Consider the following 16,588-nt stretch of genomic DNA (forward strand, 5'->3'; position numbering starts at 1 on the left):
GGTGTTATATTATGGTGTTATATGATGCCATTTCAAATGGAAGGTCAATTTGAAAAACTTTTCATATTAAATTAGACTAAATGGAAATAAAAACAGTTAAGACATAACGTTACCTGTGATCATGATTGAGTTTGCATCCCCACTGTTTGTCATTCCCTTCAGGAGATGGGCAGCATGAAGAGCATGCTGTGTCTGGATGTGTCTGAAAACAAACTGGAGCGACTTCCAATGGAGCTGGGGGGCTTGTTGGCACTCACTGACCTGCTGGTGTCTCAGAACCTCATTGACGCTTTACCAGAAAGCATTGGTAAGCTTGTCTTTTCTACATAGCCTACATACGTACGTATTCTACATATTCCTCTCATGCTATTTTCTTTTCTTCTCTTACAGGGAAACTACGCAATCTGTCGATACTGAAAGCTGATCAGAACAGGCTTACTTACCTGCCAGAGAGTATTGGCAACTGTGAAAGTCTTACTGAACTTGTGCTCACAGAAAATCAGATACAGGTATTATTACCATATTCCATAATAAATACAACTTTGTAAGGTTGCTGTTGTTGGCTTACACTCAACATATGTGATTTTATTGTTTGTTCTTCCTCTAGAGTTTGCCAAGAAGTGTAGGCAAATTGAAACGGCTCTCCAACTTTAACTGTGACCGAAACCAGCTAACATCCTTACCAAAAGAGGTTAGTCTGCACATGTAAACTATCAATCCTATTCACTATGATATTTATATAATATTTTTTTTTCATTGTAAAAACACACATTTATTCTTGTTACATTGAAAAAAATATTTCCCCCATTAAAATGTGACTTTATTCTCATAATATTACAAGATTTTCGTCCTATAAAAGTACAACTTCATTTTTGTACTTCCATGTTTTTCCCCATAAAGATAAAACATTATTCAATTAACAATAATGTTTGTTATTTATTCTGTCATTATGCTTTTGCCCATAAATATACATTCTTCTATGTATATCCTTATATATATGTAATTATTTTTGTAACACATTCAGGTTTTTGCGTATAATTACCATTTTTTTCCCAGCTAAAATACAGTATATTACAGTACCCTTCTAGAGCTGCAACTATTTTTATGTGAACCAACTATTAATGGATATCCAAATGTCCAACTATTTTGTATACATCTTTAAGATGTTGATTGTAACTTTGTCATTTCAAAGTTTACCAGACTTTATAGAGAGTAACTTTCAGTTGTTTACTTGCCAACATTCTCCATGGTCTCTGATACTTCATGTTCTCTCCGATCCCACTTTTACTGCACGACTGCGGCGTATTCATCTCCATGTGAGTGTCTCCATTGTGTCTGCATACGGCGTTGTTGTGTAACTCTGACGCCTATTTAAGTGGAGGGTCGCCGTACAATGGTCCTGTGTGTTAATGATGCAAAGCAAAACGTAATGGCACACTTGGCCTGGACAATGATGTCAGTGTCATTGTTCTGGTTGCGTGACATCAGCACCGGTGCTTTGCTAGTGACTTGACCATCAGCCTCGTTGTACGTTAAAATCATTTTTCTCTGAAAACCGAGCGTGCGTAGGTGAAGAAGTAATGGAGTATCAGAATATTTTACCTTTGGGGAATTTGGTGAAGTATTTTACTCATGTTTGACCTTTTAACACGATGCACTGCGTTTGAGCAGATTAATGGATTACTTGTCAGCTCAGATGGCTCATTGAGCCTAAGTCTAATTGTTCCTAATTTTAGGTCGCTCTGCCATGTCTCATCGACTTTTAACCGGACTCAGAGCGAGGTCGCCATTTCTGGGACAATGTGCTTGAATGCCCTCAAAAGATTTCCTCTTGAGTATTCTAGTAGGATTAAAGCAATATTGCAGTCTATACATACATATAGTACTTAGTCCCAAAGATACGTATGTCTAGTTACATGTCCATACACATTAATGCGCCTCCCAGGATGCTTGTTTCATAAAATCCTATTGTTTGTGTACACTCTAGATTGGAGGTTGTAGCGGCCTGAATGTCTTCTGTGTGCGAGAGAACCGACTGGCGAGGATACCGTCAGAGCTGTCGCAGGCCACAGAGCTGCACGTGCTTGATGTGTCTGGAAATAGGTATCTTCATTCAGCATTGTATTGTTTTTTATCTTATCCTGAGGAAATAATTAATCCTTAAATGTGTGTTGAAGCAACAAGCATATAAACACATGTACTGACTGGTTTTGTCAAGCAGGAAAAATGATTCCTGAGCAATTATCATCATTATTATCTAATCAACATCTTGATTATCCATCCACCTGGGAGGTAGATGGATGATCTCTGCAAAGGAGAAGTGATCACTAAGATTTAAGCAGATCTGTGAGCGCGGTAGTCTTTTTGTGTAGATAAACGTTTCAGATATTTGCGTTCAGCTCATGAAATTCGGGAGCAAAAACAACAGTGGCTACGTTTACATGCAATCAAATAACCCAATCATAACTGGAATAATAGCAATAACACGGTTGCACACGACCATGTAAACACAATTAACCCTTTTGAAAAACCTGAATATGCTCATATTTGGTTTTTTAACGAAATACCCCTGGGTTAGTCTTTTTCGAACCTGAATATTGGGTCATCTATACGCCTATCGGGATATCCCCATCGAAAGGAACATTGATTTGTGCTCTGTGCATGTTCTAATGAAAGGAATCTTGAATTTGAAAACATGGCGGCACTATAGATATAAGATAAGATATAAGACAGATGAAGGATATAAGCTCACTGTTGAGTTAGTATCTGTGATGAAAGTTGTCCATGTCCATGTGGAGCTTGAAACACAGCAGGGGAACAAGACCAAATCAGGAAGGGAGCTTAATGTCAGCTGACTGACATCATATGACATCTACAAACACATTTGTGTGATTGAGCCAAACTTCTGTGGTAGCTTGCAATCGATGTAATGAGCACCCCTGCTTTAGTCCATGCTATGTAATATGTCAAAGCAGGCAGCAGTGTATTGATTGAATGATATCCCATTCGAGATGCTTGACTTACGTCAAATGTCATTTCTAGTGGAACCTTGGTTTTCGTCATCAATCACAATAAATACATTTTTCTGCAAATCAGTGGCTTCCATCCAACCCCGTCTTGATCATTTCTGAAAGAGGATTCCCGACCAAGTATTGAGTGCATAACTGAACGTAATTATTTGAAGGTTGACTTTCTTTGTATTAAAAACGCTTTTCTTTTATTGGTCAGATGGAATATGCTATTTTTTTTAGATAGGGATTTTTGGTTTGTCTTTACTTTTTTGCCAAAATCATCAATATTAAAACAATAAAAGGCTTGAACTACTTCAATTGTGTGTAATGAATCTAAAATATATGAAAGTCTAATGTTTATCAGTAAGTTACAGAAAATAACGAACTTTATCACAATATGCTCATTTTTTCAGGACGAGTATATCTTTAAAGAAAGATACCTTGTATATAGCGTAAAAACTGTAACATGTAACTTGCACATATACAGTAACGTGTCTGATATAAGAAAAAATAGAGGAAATGTTTTTGCTAGGCATTAATTTTTCAATTGCTGTGTGTCCTCAGGCTGTCCCACTTACCTTTGTCTTTGACAACACTTCGACTGAAGGCCTTGTGGCTCTCGGAAAACCAGTCGCAGCCCCTCCTCACCTTTCAGACCGACGAGGATCCTGACTCTGGGGAGAAGGTTCTCACTTGCGTGCTGCTACCTCAACAACCCTATGAATCGGACAATAAAGGTATTTTTTGTTGTTGCCAGGATATACAGTATACGGTTTACACATTTCTCCCATTTCTCCACCTGACAACTGCTTTTATTAAAAAAAGTCTAAAAAATATAAAATAGGTCCATTTTGGAGCCTGAAAAACATTTTTTTGTCAGTAAGGATGTGAAAATGGGTCTTAAACTGTATTTATTATGGTCTTAAAAAAGGCTGATTTGATTTGTTGAAATCTACAGAGACCTAATATCACCAAACGAAAACCTTTTTCAAATTTAGTTTTTGTCTTTATTTGAAAAAATGATTTTCTCTATGTTTTGGGGGGAAAAAAAGACAGCGATGCAATATGTCCTATTTTAAACCCACACATCTCGGTAAAGAGTATAACATATGCTTTGGATAAGACTCAGGCAGGTAAAAAGTAATTTTTTAATGAAGTTTCTTTGCCAGCTATTGCCGTGGCATGCTTATTCAGTGTGAATATAGACATTTCCCCAAATTGTATGAAATCTGTCTTGCTACAGAGAACTTTAGGACATGTGCCAGTTTTATTTAAAGCCATTTTGACTGTGTTGTGTTAATATAGGTGACATGTGCCAGAGGGTATTATAGCCTCTGAAATTAGCCTGAAATGTCAAAGCAACACAAAATATGACACATTTGTTCTTAATGACAAAATCACTGAAGTTGCTATTTATAAAAGTATAAGCTAATGCAATCCTTTTTTTTGTCCCAATATTATCCGATCATCAATACACAGGATCGGCATCTACAAGATGAAACACTTTTGAGGCACAAAATAATAATCAGTCAAATGATGCACACAGAGCAATGAACAACCAAGGACACCCATAATTGTGAGTGTTAGGTGCTAATTGTTTTTCATTTTTATTCACGTGGCCCCTATGACTGCGGGTACACGTACCCCACTTTGGGAGCTTGGACTGTATAGCATTGGTGCGCCTGTAAGAGTTTGCTGTCCCTTCGAGGCTTCCTTGGTGATATTATTCAGAAGTACGGTACATTGGATTTCTAAAGAGGCTTAGCAGTGGTTGGCTTGTTTCCATTAAAAGCTCACCCTGTCTGCACAGATATGTGACTAAGTCCGGGCTGGATCATTTGCTGCTGGGTGCAACAGTGTTTCCCTTACACATCCTTGATCCGGCTGCTCTTCATCCCTGCAGTATTTTTTTAAAAAGAGGTTGTTTCTTCCTCAAGAAAAAGCGGTGGATTGATAAAATACATTTTTGTGTAGTGGAAGAGGTTCAGCAGTAAGACTGTAGAGAACGATGAACTGAGGTTGGGGGATGTTGTAGATGTGTTGCTGTAAGCTTATGACTAAGCCGGGATTTGAAACTGTGATCAGGCAGTTGGAGCGTTCTCCCCTGACAGTGACAGCCTTCACAGGGGAAGAACAAAAGGAACCAAACTTATGGATTTGAATTTACTGCTAGTGTATGTCCTGTTGTGACTGCAATATAAATGGGGTTGTCTTTTGTCAATAAATAACCACAGGCTCTGATAATCTTACCCGGTTCGAAGCCCTGGAGAGCCTGGTGAATGACATGGTAGATGACACGTGGGATAACAAAGCCATGCACAGGATCAGCGCCATTCACTTCCTGGATGATGGCGAGGAGGACGATGATGAAAAGGTAGGAGCTCTGAGCTTGACTGCATAATAACACCAAGTGTATGCCATCTATATGACAAATACGCTCTATTTGTGTGCAAATGTAACTGTTGGTCCTGGAGACCATGCGTATCAAACTTGTTCAAGGAAAAATGTCAAAATGCACAGGCCAATTTGATATTTTTATTTATTAAGCACTAACAAAGCAACCCAATACAAGGTAAAACCTTGTCTATAAGTCGCTACTTTGTCCTTAAACTTTGAACCCTGCGGCTTACAGTGGTGCGGCTAATTTATGGCTAAATTCTAATCTTGTGACAGCTCCTTTACTTTAGAACTAAATGTTTAAATACTGAGCCGCTGGTGAGTCAGTGAGGAAACAGTAACAGTAGAGCCAATCACAAGCTATCAGTGCACTTACAACAAGCTTGTCAACCGACTGGAAATGGCAGGACTTTACTCAATAAAACTCACCGTGTAATCTTACCTAAAACACTAAACTTATCACACAGCAAATTATCACTCAAAAGGTGTATCAGAAAAATCTACAAACATGTACCAATACAAGTTTAAATGGAAAAACAGTAACTCTTTAAAAACGTTCCCATCATGCATTGTGCCTGAGCAACACATTTATCGGGGTGCTGCAATGACGTCAGCCTCTCTCTGGGCTTTGGGCTCCGGGCTCCTCTGGCTTCCTCTGGTAGACTGCATTGCAGTACCATCCGGCCATTTACGTATAAACCCCCAGGCCAGACCGCAATTCACTGTTTTTTTAAAATAATGATAAAAACTGGACAGATTGATAGGAATATTAGAGTCACAATAAAAAAAACTGTAATATAACAAAAATTTTACAATTTTCTGGGAATAAAATGTGACTACTTTGAGAATCAAGTGCAAATCAGAATATTAAAACAAAGCCGTAGTACTCAGTGAAAAATCATACTAAGACAAGGTAGTTGTATTTTGTTTACTGTATGAGAATTCCATAAATTCCAGACTATTCAGGGCACCTGAATACACACTCTGTGTTCCCAGCGTCACTCATTAGCGCTTAAGAGTGAGACATGAGACGCCTTTTTCATCGGCTGCCACGTTCCAAACAGAAACTGCAGTAATTCAAGATTTGATCAAACTCACTTAAGATTTGTCAGATCAATACACGATTGCTGCATAGGACTTCAAAACATATTATTGGCATCCACTTAGTGAAGTGACCCCCAAGTCACTGCTTCCTGATTCTGCACTCTAAGCATCGTGGCAAATGTAGTTCTTTCAGCCATCAATTAGCCATATCATCGTTTAAGTCGCAGGGTTCATAGTGGGTGAAAAGTAGCAGCTTATTGTCTGGAATTTATAGTGCTACAAAAAGTTCCAATATTCAAGGGATAAAGTCACAATGTTGTTAAAACAAATGAATAGTTTTACCAGAATAAAGCACTGAAAACAGAACACTAACACAAGTTTACTCCTGTCAGGGAACACTACTTCGCCGTGCCACACCCCACCCGGGTGAGCTAAAAACCATGAAGAAAGCTGCGGAGAACCTTCGCAATGACCTGAACGCCGCCAAAGGCCTGGACTCCAACAAAAACGAGGTCAATAATGCTGCAGACAATGTCACCACATCTGTGTGACATTTACTTTATAGATTTTTATTTTTGGTTTTTTTTTTTTTTTTTTTTTTTTTTTTTTTTTTAAACCTCAGTGTCTAGCAATGTCGTCCTGCACAATCCAGCAACCCCGCCCCACTTTTTTTTTCGTAACCCTCCAAACTCCCAGCGTGGCCTTCCCGTCCTGTGATTGAACCCTGGAATGCCTGTAAGCTTAATCCTTCTCCTTCTCACAAGGGCTGATGTGCCTTCCTGTTTTTAATTCACAGCAATAACCCTCATTTTAATATTTTTTACTTTTTTTTAAATGCCTCTTTAAAGAAACAAAACAAAACACAATAGGTGCACTATGTCATAGTCAGTGCAATAGGTTGCACTATGACTTTAAATCTTTATAATACAGTCAAACCTTTTAAAATGTGGTATATATTTGCTCGCTATCTATTTTTTAAACACTGGGTGAATTTCGGGGGAAATATATAAAAGCAGGAGGTTGTGGATCTACTGATTAAGGATTGTTGTATAGTCTCTTGTGAATACTTTTATACTTTTTGGCAGCTCCAGTGTAAATAGAAATGTATAGCACATTTTTAAAAATTATTTTTCTTTCTGTTTTAAACTTGGTACTTATTTCTCAAAAAAAAAGCAATGAACAAAATCTCATTCACTGATGTCTTATCAGTCCATTTAAATGTCATGCCTTTTTAACATCTGTCAATAATGTTGGTTGCTCACTGGCTAGACTGGATTTTAATGACCGCACATCATCTTCAACTTATCCATAACTGTGCTTCACTGCATTGGCCTTTTTGAATAGATGCAGAAAATGGCTGTATTTTTCCTGCTTTTGAAAGAGCACTATCCAGAATAATAAACAGTGCAGGGTTGATGGGAACGAGGCTCGCATCCTCCCTTAAAAAATGCAGGGTTTTTTTTTGGATTACACTTCTCATAACAGTTTGTAATTTGTGGACCAGGTTCATAAAGTGTTGTTTCATTTGTTGTTAAATATTTTCTAATCAAACTGCACAAATCTTAAAGAGACTCTGAAGCTTGAGACCTGAATGACTTTTAACCACTGATTTAATAAAAACGAGTGCAACACAAAACCAAATGCTTCTTATTCATTTTTACTTTTATGATATGGGACGTAAGGAATTTACAAAAAAGATGACATTTCCTTCGTAGTACATCAATAAAGTCATCTAGTTTATTGTTGGTTATTTCCTGCCCTGCCCAATGCTCGCTTGTGCTTTTGGAATGCCCGTGTTGTCCACCCTGCACGTACCAACACTTGCATGCTTTTGTGATTTGGGGGTTTTGTGATTTTTGCAACATCTGCTTGTGAACTGGATAATTATCAACAAACCATTTCCACCAAGTCGTTGTTTTTTTCTCAAGTTTATCACGGTAAGCTGCTTTTTGTCTTTCCAATGTTGCAGTTGGTGTACGGAAGAAAATGGCTTAATGTCTGTTTTTTTATATCACACATCAGTGTTTGTGTACGCCAAAGAGTTACCTCCTATAAACATACAGAATATATACAAATTATTTAGTATATTTAGAAATATGAGTATTTATGTGCACTGTACATGTATATCTGGGGTGCATACATGTCTTCAGCATGCAAGCTACAAATCCAAATGATCTATGATGTGGGTGACACATGGCATCGACCCCACTACCTGATGCGATGTCATACGTATATAGCTGGGGGGGTCAAACATATTAACCCTAATTAGGGGTGGACTGCGACAACAATTCGGACCTGGACTTTTTTAGTTCAGGTTTTTGTTCCTTTGTTGCTATGTTGGCAGAAGTAACATAAATTAGTAAATAAATGAATAAAACAACCGTCAATCGGCCCATTATTGATTGGTCCACCAGGAAAACTCCTGGTACTCCCGATGACCAGTCCGCCCCTAACTCAACTCTAACCGTATAACTAGTCCCTAAAACTAAGCCTGCTAAGCCTAACCTTAACCGCAAGCCATAGTCCGAACCCAAGTCCAAACCTAAAGCTAATATGTAAGCATCCCAAGGAATAGAGTGCTCATCAATCAGGCTGAAATGAAGCAGCTGATCCATGCCTGCCTGCCACTGATCCTTGATTAGTAATCACATCTTCAGCAGCAGGTGATGTCTTCTGACCAGGACAGTAGAAGCCGTCATAAAGACCCGTCCCACAGGGCCAGCTGCCAAAACCGGGCGCTTCCTGGTATCAGCAAGGTGGCGAAAGCGTGTCTCCCTGCCGTTGATGGTGTGTGTCGTCACCAGGCCGAGAAAACCGGGCAAGCGGCTAAGGTGTGTTTTGTGTTGATCTTTCACATTCTCTGAAGATCATCATCAGGTTCACTCGGTCATGTTTGATCTCTATAGATGCCATTGCTCATTGCACACACCAGTTTAAATCACTCGTGCCTCCAATGCCACCTCAGAACGACATACATCGGTCCTATCTCTCCTATCAAGTGTCAAAAAGAGCTTCTTCTTTGTCGCCAGGACGCCGCAGGCCAGCTGACAGCAAGTGACGGCTTCCAACATCAATTTCGCCATCAGAGAAGTGCTACTCGAGAGGGCAGGAAATTTCAGCCCCACAGAAATCTTAATGCAGCATGTGGTCTCCATGGAGACCCTGCCCACAGTTCAAAGACACCGTCCTCCATCACAAAGCATCCAGTGCTTGTTCATGGCGAGAAGACACCTCCTCAGGAACTGCTCACCTCCCAAGTGCCATTGAGAGTAACTCATCTCTGTGTTTTTATTATTAGGAGACAGTGATGGAGTCTCTCATTTCTGCTCGACTTGACCACCTATAGATTCTTCTCTCTGGTGTCTTTAGTTACAGATTAAAGTGTCCGGCCAGAGGGACTGTCTGGGTATCAGCATAGCTGGTGGGAAAGGCTCTTTACCTTATAAAGACCATGATGAGGTAGGTAAAGGCTGGTGAAGAAGACAATTCCTGCAACATACCCCCCCCCCCCCACACTCCATATTCAAACCATTTAATAAGTAGCCCCTGGCTTGTTTACCATGAACAAATCAATTTGTGTGAGAAAGATTTATCTGACTGTTCCTATTTCCTTTCAGGGTATTTTTATTTCCAGAGTGACTGAAGGGGGGCCCTCGGAAAAAGCAGGAGTCCATGTTGGAGACAGACTACTGGAGGTAGTGAAAGGAAGTGTTATTTATCCTCAATTCCCCAATATTTCCATTTCAACAACATGCATGCTGCTATTAAGTAAAGCTGGGGTTGTTCCCTTCTTGGACAATAGAGGGCACTAAAGGACAGATGAGATTTTAAGCAGCCTGCGCCTCGGTCAATAAAGTGAAATTGCTTCACTGACAAGAGCAAAAACAACTGTTTAAAATCAGTGCACACAATTTGGCCGTGTTGATGAAAATATGCCTGTAAGTGAATAGGAAAGAAAATATTGTATTGTAGAGGATTTGTGTGTAACAATATTTGACTCACTCCCACTTCTAAAAGTTTCATGACGCCGCACAGGTCAACAGTTTCAGCATGCAGGGCGTGACCCACCTGGAGGCCGTCAGGGCCTTGAGGAACGCTGGGAGCTGCATTAAGATGAAAGTGCTGCGAGAAGCATCGCACCCGAGGCAAGTCGGACAGTTTGCTGATGGCACTCAGGATGCAGAGGATGCCACGAGCTGGCGGCCGTGCAGCCAGGATGATGCCAAAGGCCAGAGGAGCGCACAGCAAAAAATGGAAGGCTGGGATGACTCTTTGCCCCAGAAGATGGAGGCGGTGGTCTGCAACGGCAATGGCACTGTGGGTAAAGCGGAAATGGAATACATTCCAGTTCTTATTTTCTCAGCGTGCTTATTCTTGGTCCTGTTCTATTTTTGTTTGCAGGCCAATTTGAAGAGTGATTTGAGGTGGTCTGAGCTGGAGGCACAGGCCTTGATGAAAAGAAATGATTCAATCCATGTGGAAAAACACACAATGACAGTAAGATTTGGTGTTTATACAGCAGTCATTCTCTTAAAGTCTGGTTCATTGTGGTTGAATGACACTACCTTCGAATGTCTGAATGCTGTACATGTAAATATGTTAACTAACATATTTATTAACAGAAATATGTTAGTTAATTGCCATGTCAGTTCAAAAACAAGACATCCAAGTAGGATACACTCCTGATTTTTTAAGACAGTTGAAAAATCTAAATGAATCATGGTAATGGTAATGGTTTTATTTCATTTGAACATGCATCAGATTACAATTGAATGCATCACATAATCAGTTCCCAGTTCCACATGTCCAAAAGGAGTAGGAAGAAGCAAAGCTTATTAAATCCTACCCCTCCATCTGGTACTTTTACAATCTGTTACATTTGTTCACTTCCTGCTTTCCTAATATAATTTAAGATTTAATAAATTTTTTTTACTATTTTTTGTCACGTAACGAAGTACGAGGTGATATGACCATCCAATTGATTCCACATACTGAAATGCTATGGCTTTTTAACGTAGTCCTAGCATAGACTTCATATACTCCTAGCATAGACTAGCATATACTTCTTCCCTGAGATCATATTTCTCCTCTCTTGTAGAGAAGTATTGGATGACATTTTTAGGTAATTGGTTATTTTTAGCCTTATGCATTATTTTAGCTGTTTGAAGATTAACTATATCAGCAAGTTGAAGTATTTGTGATTTTAGAAATAAGGAGTTAGTATGTTCTCTGTAGGCGCCATTATGAATTATCCTTACTGACCTTTTTTGCAGTACATTTAGCGAGTGAAGATTGCTTTTATAGTTATTAGCCCATATTTCCACACAATAAGTAAGATATGGTAGAACCAGAGAGCAATAAAGAGTGTGGAGTGATTTCTGATTGAGAACAAATTTTGCTTTGTTCAATACTGAAATATTTCTGTCCACCTTATGTTGTATATTTGTAATATGAGGTTTCCAGCTCATATTTTCATCTATTGTGATCCCCAGAAATGTATTTTCCTTCACCCTTTCAATGTCTACACCGTCTATTTGTATTTGCTGGTGCGTGTCCTTTCTGCTGTTACCGAACAGCATGATTTTAGTTTTACTTAGGTTCAAGGACAATCTATTATCATCAAACCATCTTTTTAGTGTGACCATTTCTTCTCTGACCTTTCCAATGATTTCATTTGTACTCCCTCCAGAACAAAAAGCAGTGGTATCATCCACAACTAATACCAGCTTTAAGTCTTTCGGGACTTTAGCGACATCATTGATGTACAAGTTGAACAGTTTTGGTCCCAGTATTGACCCCTGGGGTACTCCGCACATAATATATGAACTTCTCCTAGCTTTACTTTTAGTTCAGAACTAATCCTATTATTCCGTACCTTTCTAATTTAGTCATTAGGATGTCATGATTGATTGTATCAAAGGCTTTTGTCAGACCATGAATACAAATGAAGAAATGGGAGTTTCAGTAAGCAATTTTTGGGCGGATTGCCGCTTTTGATCAGCTGATGAACAGCCCATGCTTGACCTTAGCAGTTCCACTGTTGAAAACATCTCTGTTGTATTTTAGCAACGTGACATCTTATGTCTAGCCCAAAATCTCTTACCTGTCTATTTCCTGTCTATTTCTTGACAGATCCCACGGATAATCCTCACTCATCCCTCTACCTCTGATGAAGATGGAGAGCTCTTGACGCATGGTCCCAGTAGAGAAAACCCACACCGCTCAAACATTCCGGTGAACCGTGTACCTTCAGAATCTTTTGACAGCGCTTTTTATCCACCTTGAACGCATCCAGACTTGAAACTATTTCCTGGACTGTGTTTGTTATTGGTAACAAACTGCACAACTGCTGCTATTAGTATGAAGTGGCATTAGTCATTTGTCATATTACTATAGTAATATTTGATGTTAAGCTGCACAGGCTGCATAGTAAGAAGAGATTGCTCCAATTACAAGCTGTTCCCCGCCACCGTGGTGTATGCTATTAATGATGTGTTAATGTTTTACTCAACTGCTTGGACAGAAGACAAAATGCATCTTGGATAAAATAAATGCACGGCTGGAAGTCTTTAATCTCACTCCCACGATTGAGTGTTTCCTAAGTGCTGCCATCACATTAAAGGTTCTGTTTCAGGCTACAATCAGATCGCAAGTCAGTTCAGATTTTTTTGTTCATTTGTGACCTGTATCTGATTTCATTCATTTTCCATGTAATATATTGTATATAGGTCAGATATATGCCATCTGACCGTTCAGACTGCAGTAGATTGGCTACATTGGCTCCGCTTACCCGGGTCCGGGTCGCGGGGGGTCAGCAGTCTCAGTCGGGAAGCCCAGACTTCCCGGTCCCCGGCCACCTGCTTCAGGAGGACACCAAGGCTTTCCCAGGCCAGCTGTTGGACATAATCCCTCCAGCGTGTCCTAGGTCTGCCCCGGGGCCTTTTCCCGACTGGGCACCTCACCAAGGAGGCATCCGAACTAGATGCCCGAGCCAACTCAACTGGCTCCTCTCGATGTGAAGGAGAAGCGGCTCTACTCGGTGCCCCTCCCACCCAGCATAGATACAGGTTACATATAGCATAAAAATGGTCATTAACCATTTGTAACTGGAAAATGGATGCAAACCGAGGAAAAATTGTGGATTGTACAGTTTTTACATGAACCAAAACCACTTTACCGCGACCCTAATGATAAGCGGTATAGAAAATTAAATGAAAAACACATTAACTGAGGTTCTGCTATACTATTACACTTCGAGGAACTTGCTAAGGCCCATAAGCGACAGGGACGGTGACAATGAGTGGTCTGCCTACACCAAATACTACAATCAAATCAAATCAACTTTATTTGTAGAGCACTTTTCCTGCAAAGACATGCAACACAAAGTGCTGACGTAGATCCAAACAAGTCTGTATGGTTGCCGCATGGTGCATCAGGGTCAGGGATGCTATTCATCATGTACTGAAGTGACAATTTTCAAAAGGCACTGCCACTATAACAACAACAATGTTCTACACCACACACACAATAAATACCGTCAATACAAGAATCTCTTTCCTCTCAACTTTGTGTGACCGCTTGTTGCCGGGCAGAGTTCATTGGGCTGATTTTTACACAAGTTGGGGATGCTCCGATCGATCGGCACCAAGCACATGTTCAGCATATGCCAATGAATGCCTTTCAACGGCAATCGCAAAAGCCAATCATTTGTGACTCGCACTACTGCAGTTTGCAGCCTGTAACGAGTGTCTGGCGCCCACTTTGCTTCCCACCAAACTCAAAACAATCTTGTCTTCCGTGTCACTTTGAACAGCGGCGCACAAAGCAGTGGCATTACTATTCCAATACAATATTCATTAGTAGGGTAAAACTAACTCCCATCTGGAGTTCCCTATTAATGGGCGAACAATCCAATGCTTGGTGAATTCTGCTTGAAGATGATAGGAAGAGCTGCTGACATCGAAGGATGGCCTGAAGCGCATCGCTTATTAGGAGGAAGGAAAGAGACAGATATTGGTGGTTCTTCGTTCTGCGTGCATTCTATCACTCGAACACTGGAACCCCCTCCCACATTCGCACTAAGGATGATTAAAGAATTGCCTGAACGGAATCTGTCAATAGTGTCCCAACTTTCAAAAAACAGTGTCCATTCTTCAAAGAGACGGACGGAGTTACCAATATCTGGTTGCTTTGTTTGCACGCAGCTTGGCCATATGGTTATGTAGACAACAGTATTCATTTTTGACAAAAAACGAAATGTACTAAAATCGATGTTCCACTGTATCCCAAGGCACTTGACACACGGGGCAGGACCAGGCTTCTCATGCATTAAAGAAAAGCAACTTAGCGAGAAAAGAGGAAAGAAAACTGAGACTTAGATGGACTGAGGTTAGACAGAGAGAGTCCCGGAACAAGACATCTATGGTACCCTAACTTCATTTGGGGGACGGGTGGACCCAAAGTCAAGTACACAGGAGCACGAGTTAGGTAGACAGGAGCCTTGTTTTAAGCTCAAGTAGGCAGACAAGAACAAAAGCCCAAACAGAGACGAGTGACACACCAGGCAGACAATATGTACAAGGAACCTGTCAAGGTTGCAAAGAAACTGGTGAACTAAACACAATGAGAGTAAAGAGGAAATGGCAGTGGGTGGATCAAAGGCAGACAAGGAACTGATGGCAGACGGGGTAGCAAGACAGGCTGGGTGTCTGAAAACTGACGAGAGGTGACGCTACTGACAGACAGTGAGGAACAATCAGAATAGAAGGGAAAGGTGAAGGAACTCAAAAGCCACGTTTACACTCTTTCCGAATGGAATCTTTCCGAAAACAATAGTATACATGGAAAGGAATATTCCAATCTCTTGTCTACATGCGCCGCTATAATCATACCATCAAATAATCAAGGGGGCATGCGCAGTAAAACGTAAACATCAACATCACGTGATACCAACTTTTTTGTCTTTCACTTGTTGGAATAACTTCGTATTGACAGTTTTTCGTTTCAAAATTAGTTTGGATCAAAAACAAACTTTCCGCAGCAGTCCAGTGCCGATTGCTTGTCTCCATTTTTAAAACTGAAGAACGTCTCGAGCTGCGTGTAACGTCATATCTGAGCATATGCTGAAAGAACACACCCGGGATAAATTTAAACAGGAAAAGACAATTTAATCCAGCAAATATTTAATAATTAAACTCAGGACATGTTTTATGTAGATATATATATAGATATATATATATAAGTATATATATATACAGTAAAGTCTCGTTATATCGATATCGGTTAAAACGAATTACTACTTATTACGATACTATTTTCATTTCCCGGCAAATTTCTAGTCTTTTATGATATAATTAGTTCCGTTAGTACGATACACGGTTATTATGATAATCCGGTTACTACGATGCCCTTTTCATCTCCCGCCAGCCAATTTGGTCTGCTTATATCGATACAAAAGCAGCTTAAATCAATCTTTGCTTAAGGATTTCAATACCAAAAAAGAACACGGCCAACGGCTGCTTCCAGTCAACTTTATTTTTCACACTTCCACCACCAGAGCACAGCACACACACCGATTCCCGCACTTCCTGGTTCACAGGTCATGCTCAACCCGCCCCACATAGCTGGCCAAACACATGCCTGCAACAGAAGAACCAACTGACATAGCATACACACCTATTCCAACGAAGACACAAGCGTACAAATACATGTATTTAATTGTGTTGTATTCAGATATCTTTTTATCGCTTGCAATAATCACTGTTTTTCATATGTACATGCTGGCGTTCGTTGGTTCTTCTGATGCAGGCATGTGTTTGGCCAGCTATGTGGGGCGGGTTGAGCATGACCTGTGAACCAGGAAGTGCGGGAATCGGTGTGTGTGCTGCACTCTGGTGGTGGAAGTGTGAAAAATAAATTTGACTGGAAGCAGCCGTTCGCCGTGTTCTTTTTTGGTATTGAAATCCTTAAGCAAAGATTGATTTAAGCTGCTCGACATTGTTCTGCACTATAGAACAATGTCGAGTGCATTATTGCCCACTTTTAATGCAGTTCGGCGCAGAATCGGATATATGGATAGTCCGGTTATATCGATATTTTTTCCAACTCCCGAGAATATCGATATAACGAGACTTTAC

At 40.1% G+C, this 16,588-nt stretch overlaps 1 protein-coding gene across 4 annotated transcripts in view; it reads left to right on the top strand.

Annotated features, from left to right (window-relative positions):
* Positions 1-13,730, top strand: part of lrrc1 (leucine rich repeat containing 1) — a 42,288-nt gene extending 28,558 nt beyond the window's left edge. Inside the window, exons 8-21 of one of the 4 annotated variants that reach the window (XM_078799368.1) lie at positions 163-307; positions 391-509; positions 608-691; positions 1,988-2,103; positions 3,576-3,748; positions 5,246-5,385; positions 6,845-6,964; positions 9,110-9,283; positions 9,482-9,721; positions 9,822-9,911; positions 10,070-10,147; positions 10,488-10,769; positions 10,854-10,949; positions 12,585-13,730. In XM_078799368.1, the coding sequence (XP_078655494.1) occupies positions 163-307; positions 391-509; positions 608-691; positions 1,988-2,103; positions 3,576-3,748; positions 5,246-5,385; positions 6,845-6,964; positions 9,110-9,283; positions 9,482-9,721; positions 9,822-9,911; positions 10,070-10,147; positions 10,488-10,769; positions 10,854-10,949; positions 12,585-12,737 (2,010 nt within the window). In that variant the 3' untranslated portion in view covers positions 12,738-13,730. Of the gene's footprint in view, positions 1-162; positions 308-390; positions 510-607; positions 692-1,987; positions 2,104-3,575; positions 3,749-5,245; positions 5,386-6,844; positions 7,051-9,109; positions 9,284-9,481; positions 9,722-9,821; positions 9,912-10,069; positions 10,148-10,487; positions 10,770-10,853; positions 10,950-12,584 lie in introns of those variants that run through there. The other 3 variants (XM_078799369.1, XM_078799370.1, XM_058058043.2) reach the window with 3 other exon arrangements.
* Positions 13,731-16,588: the final 2,858 nt, after the last annotated feature.

This window comes from Doryrhamphus excisus, linkage group LG20, assembly GCF_037039965.1.
Source record: "Doryrhamphus excisus strain RoL-2023G ecotype Guam linkage group LG20, RoL_Dexc_Guam_v1.1, whole genome shotgun sequence".
NCBI classification, from domain to species: Eukaryota; Metazoa; Chordata; class Actinopteri; order Syngnathiformes; family Syngnathidae; genus Doryrhamphus; species Doryrhamphus excisus.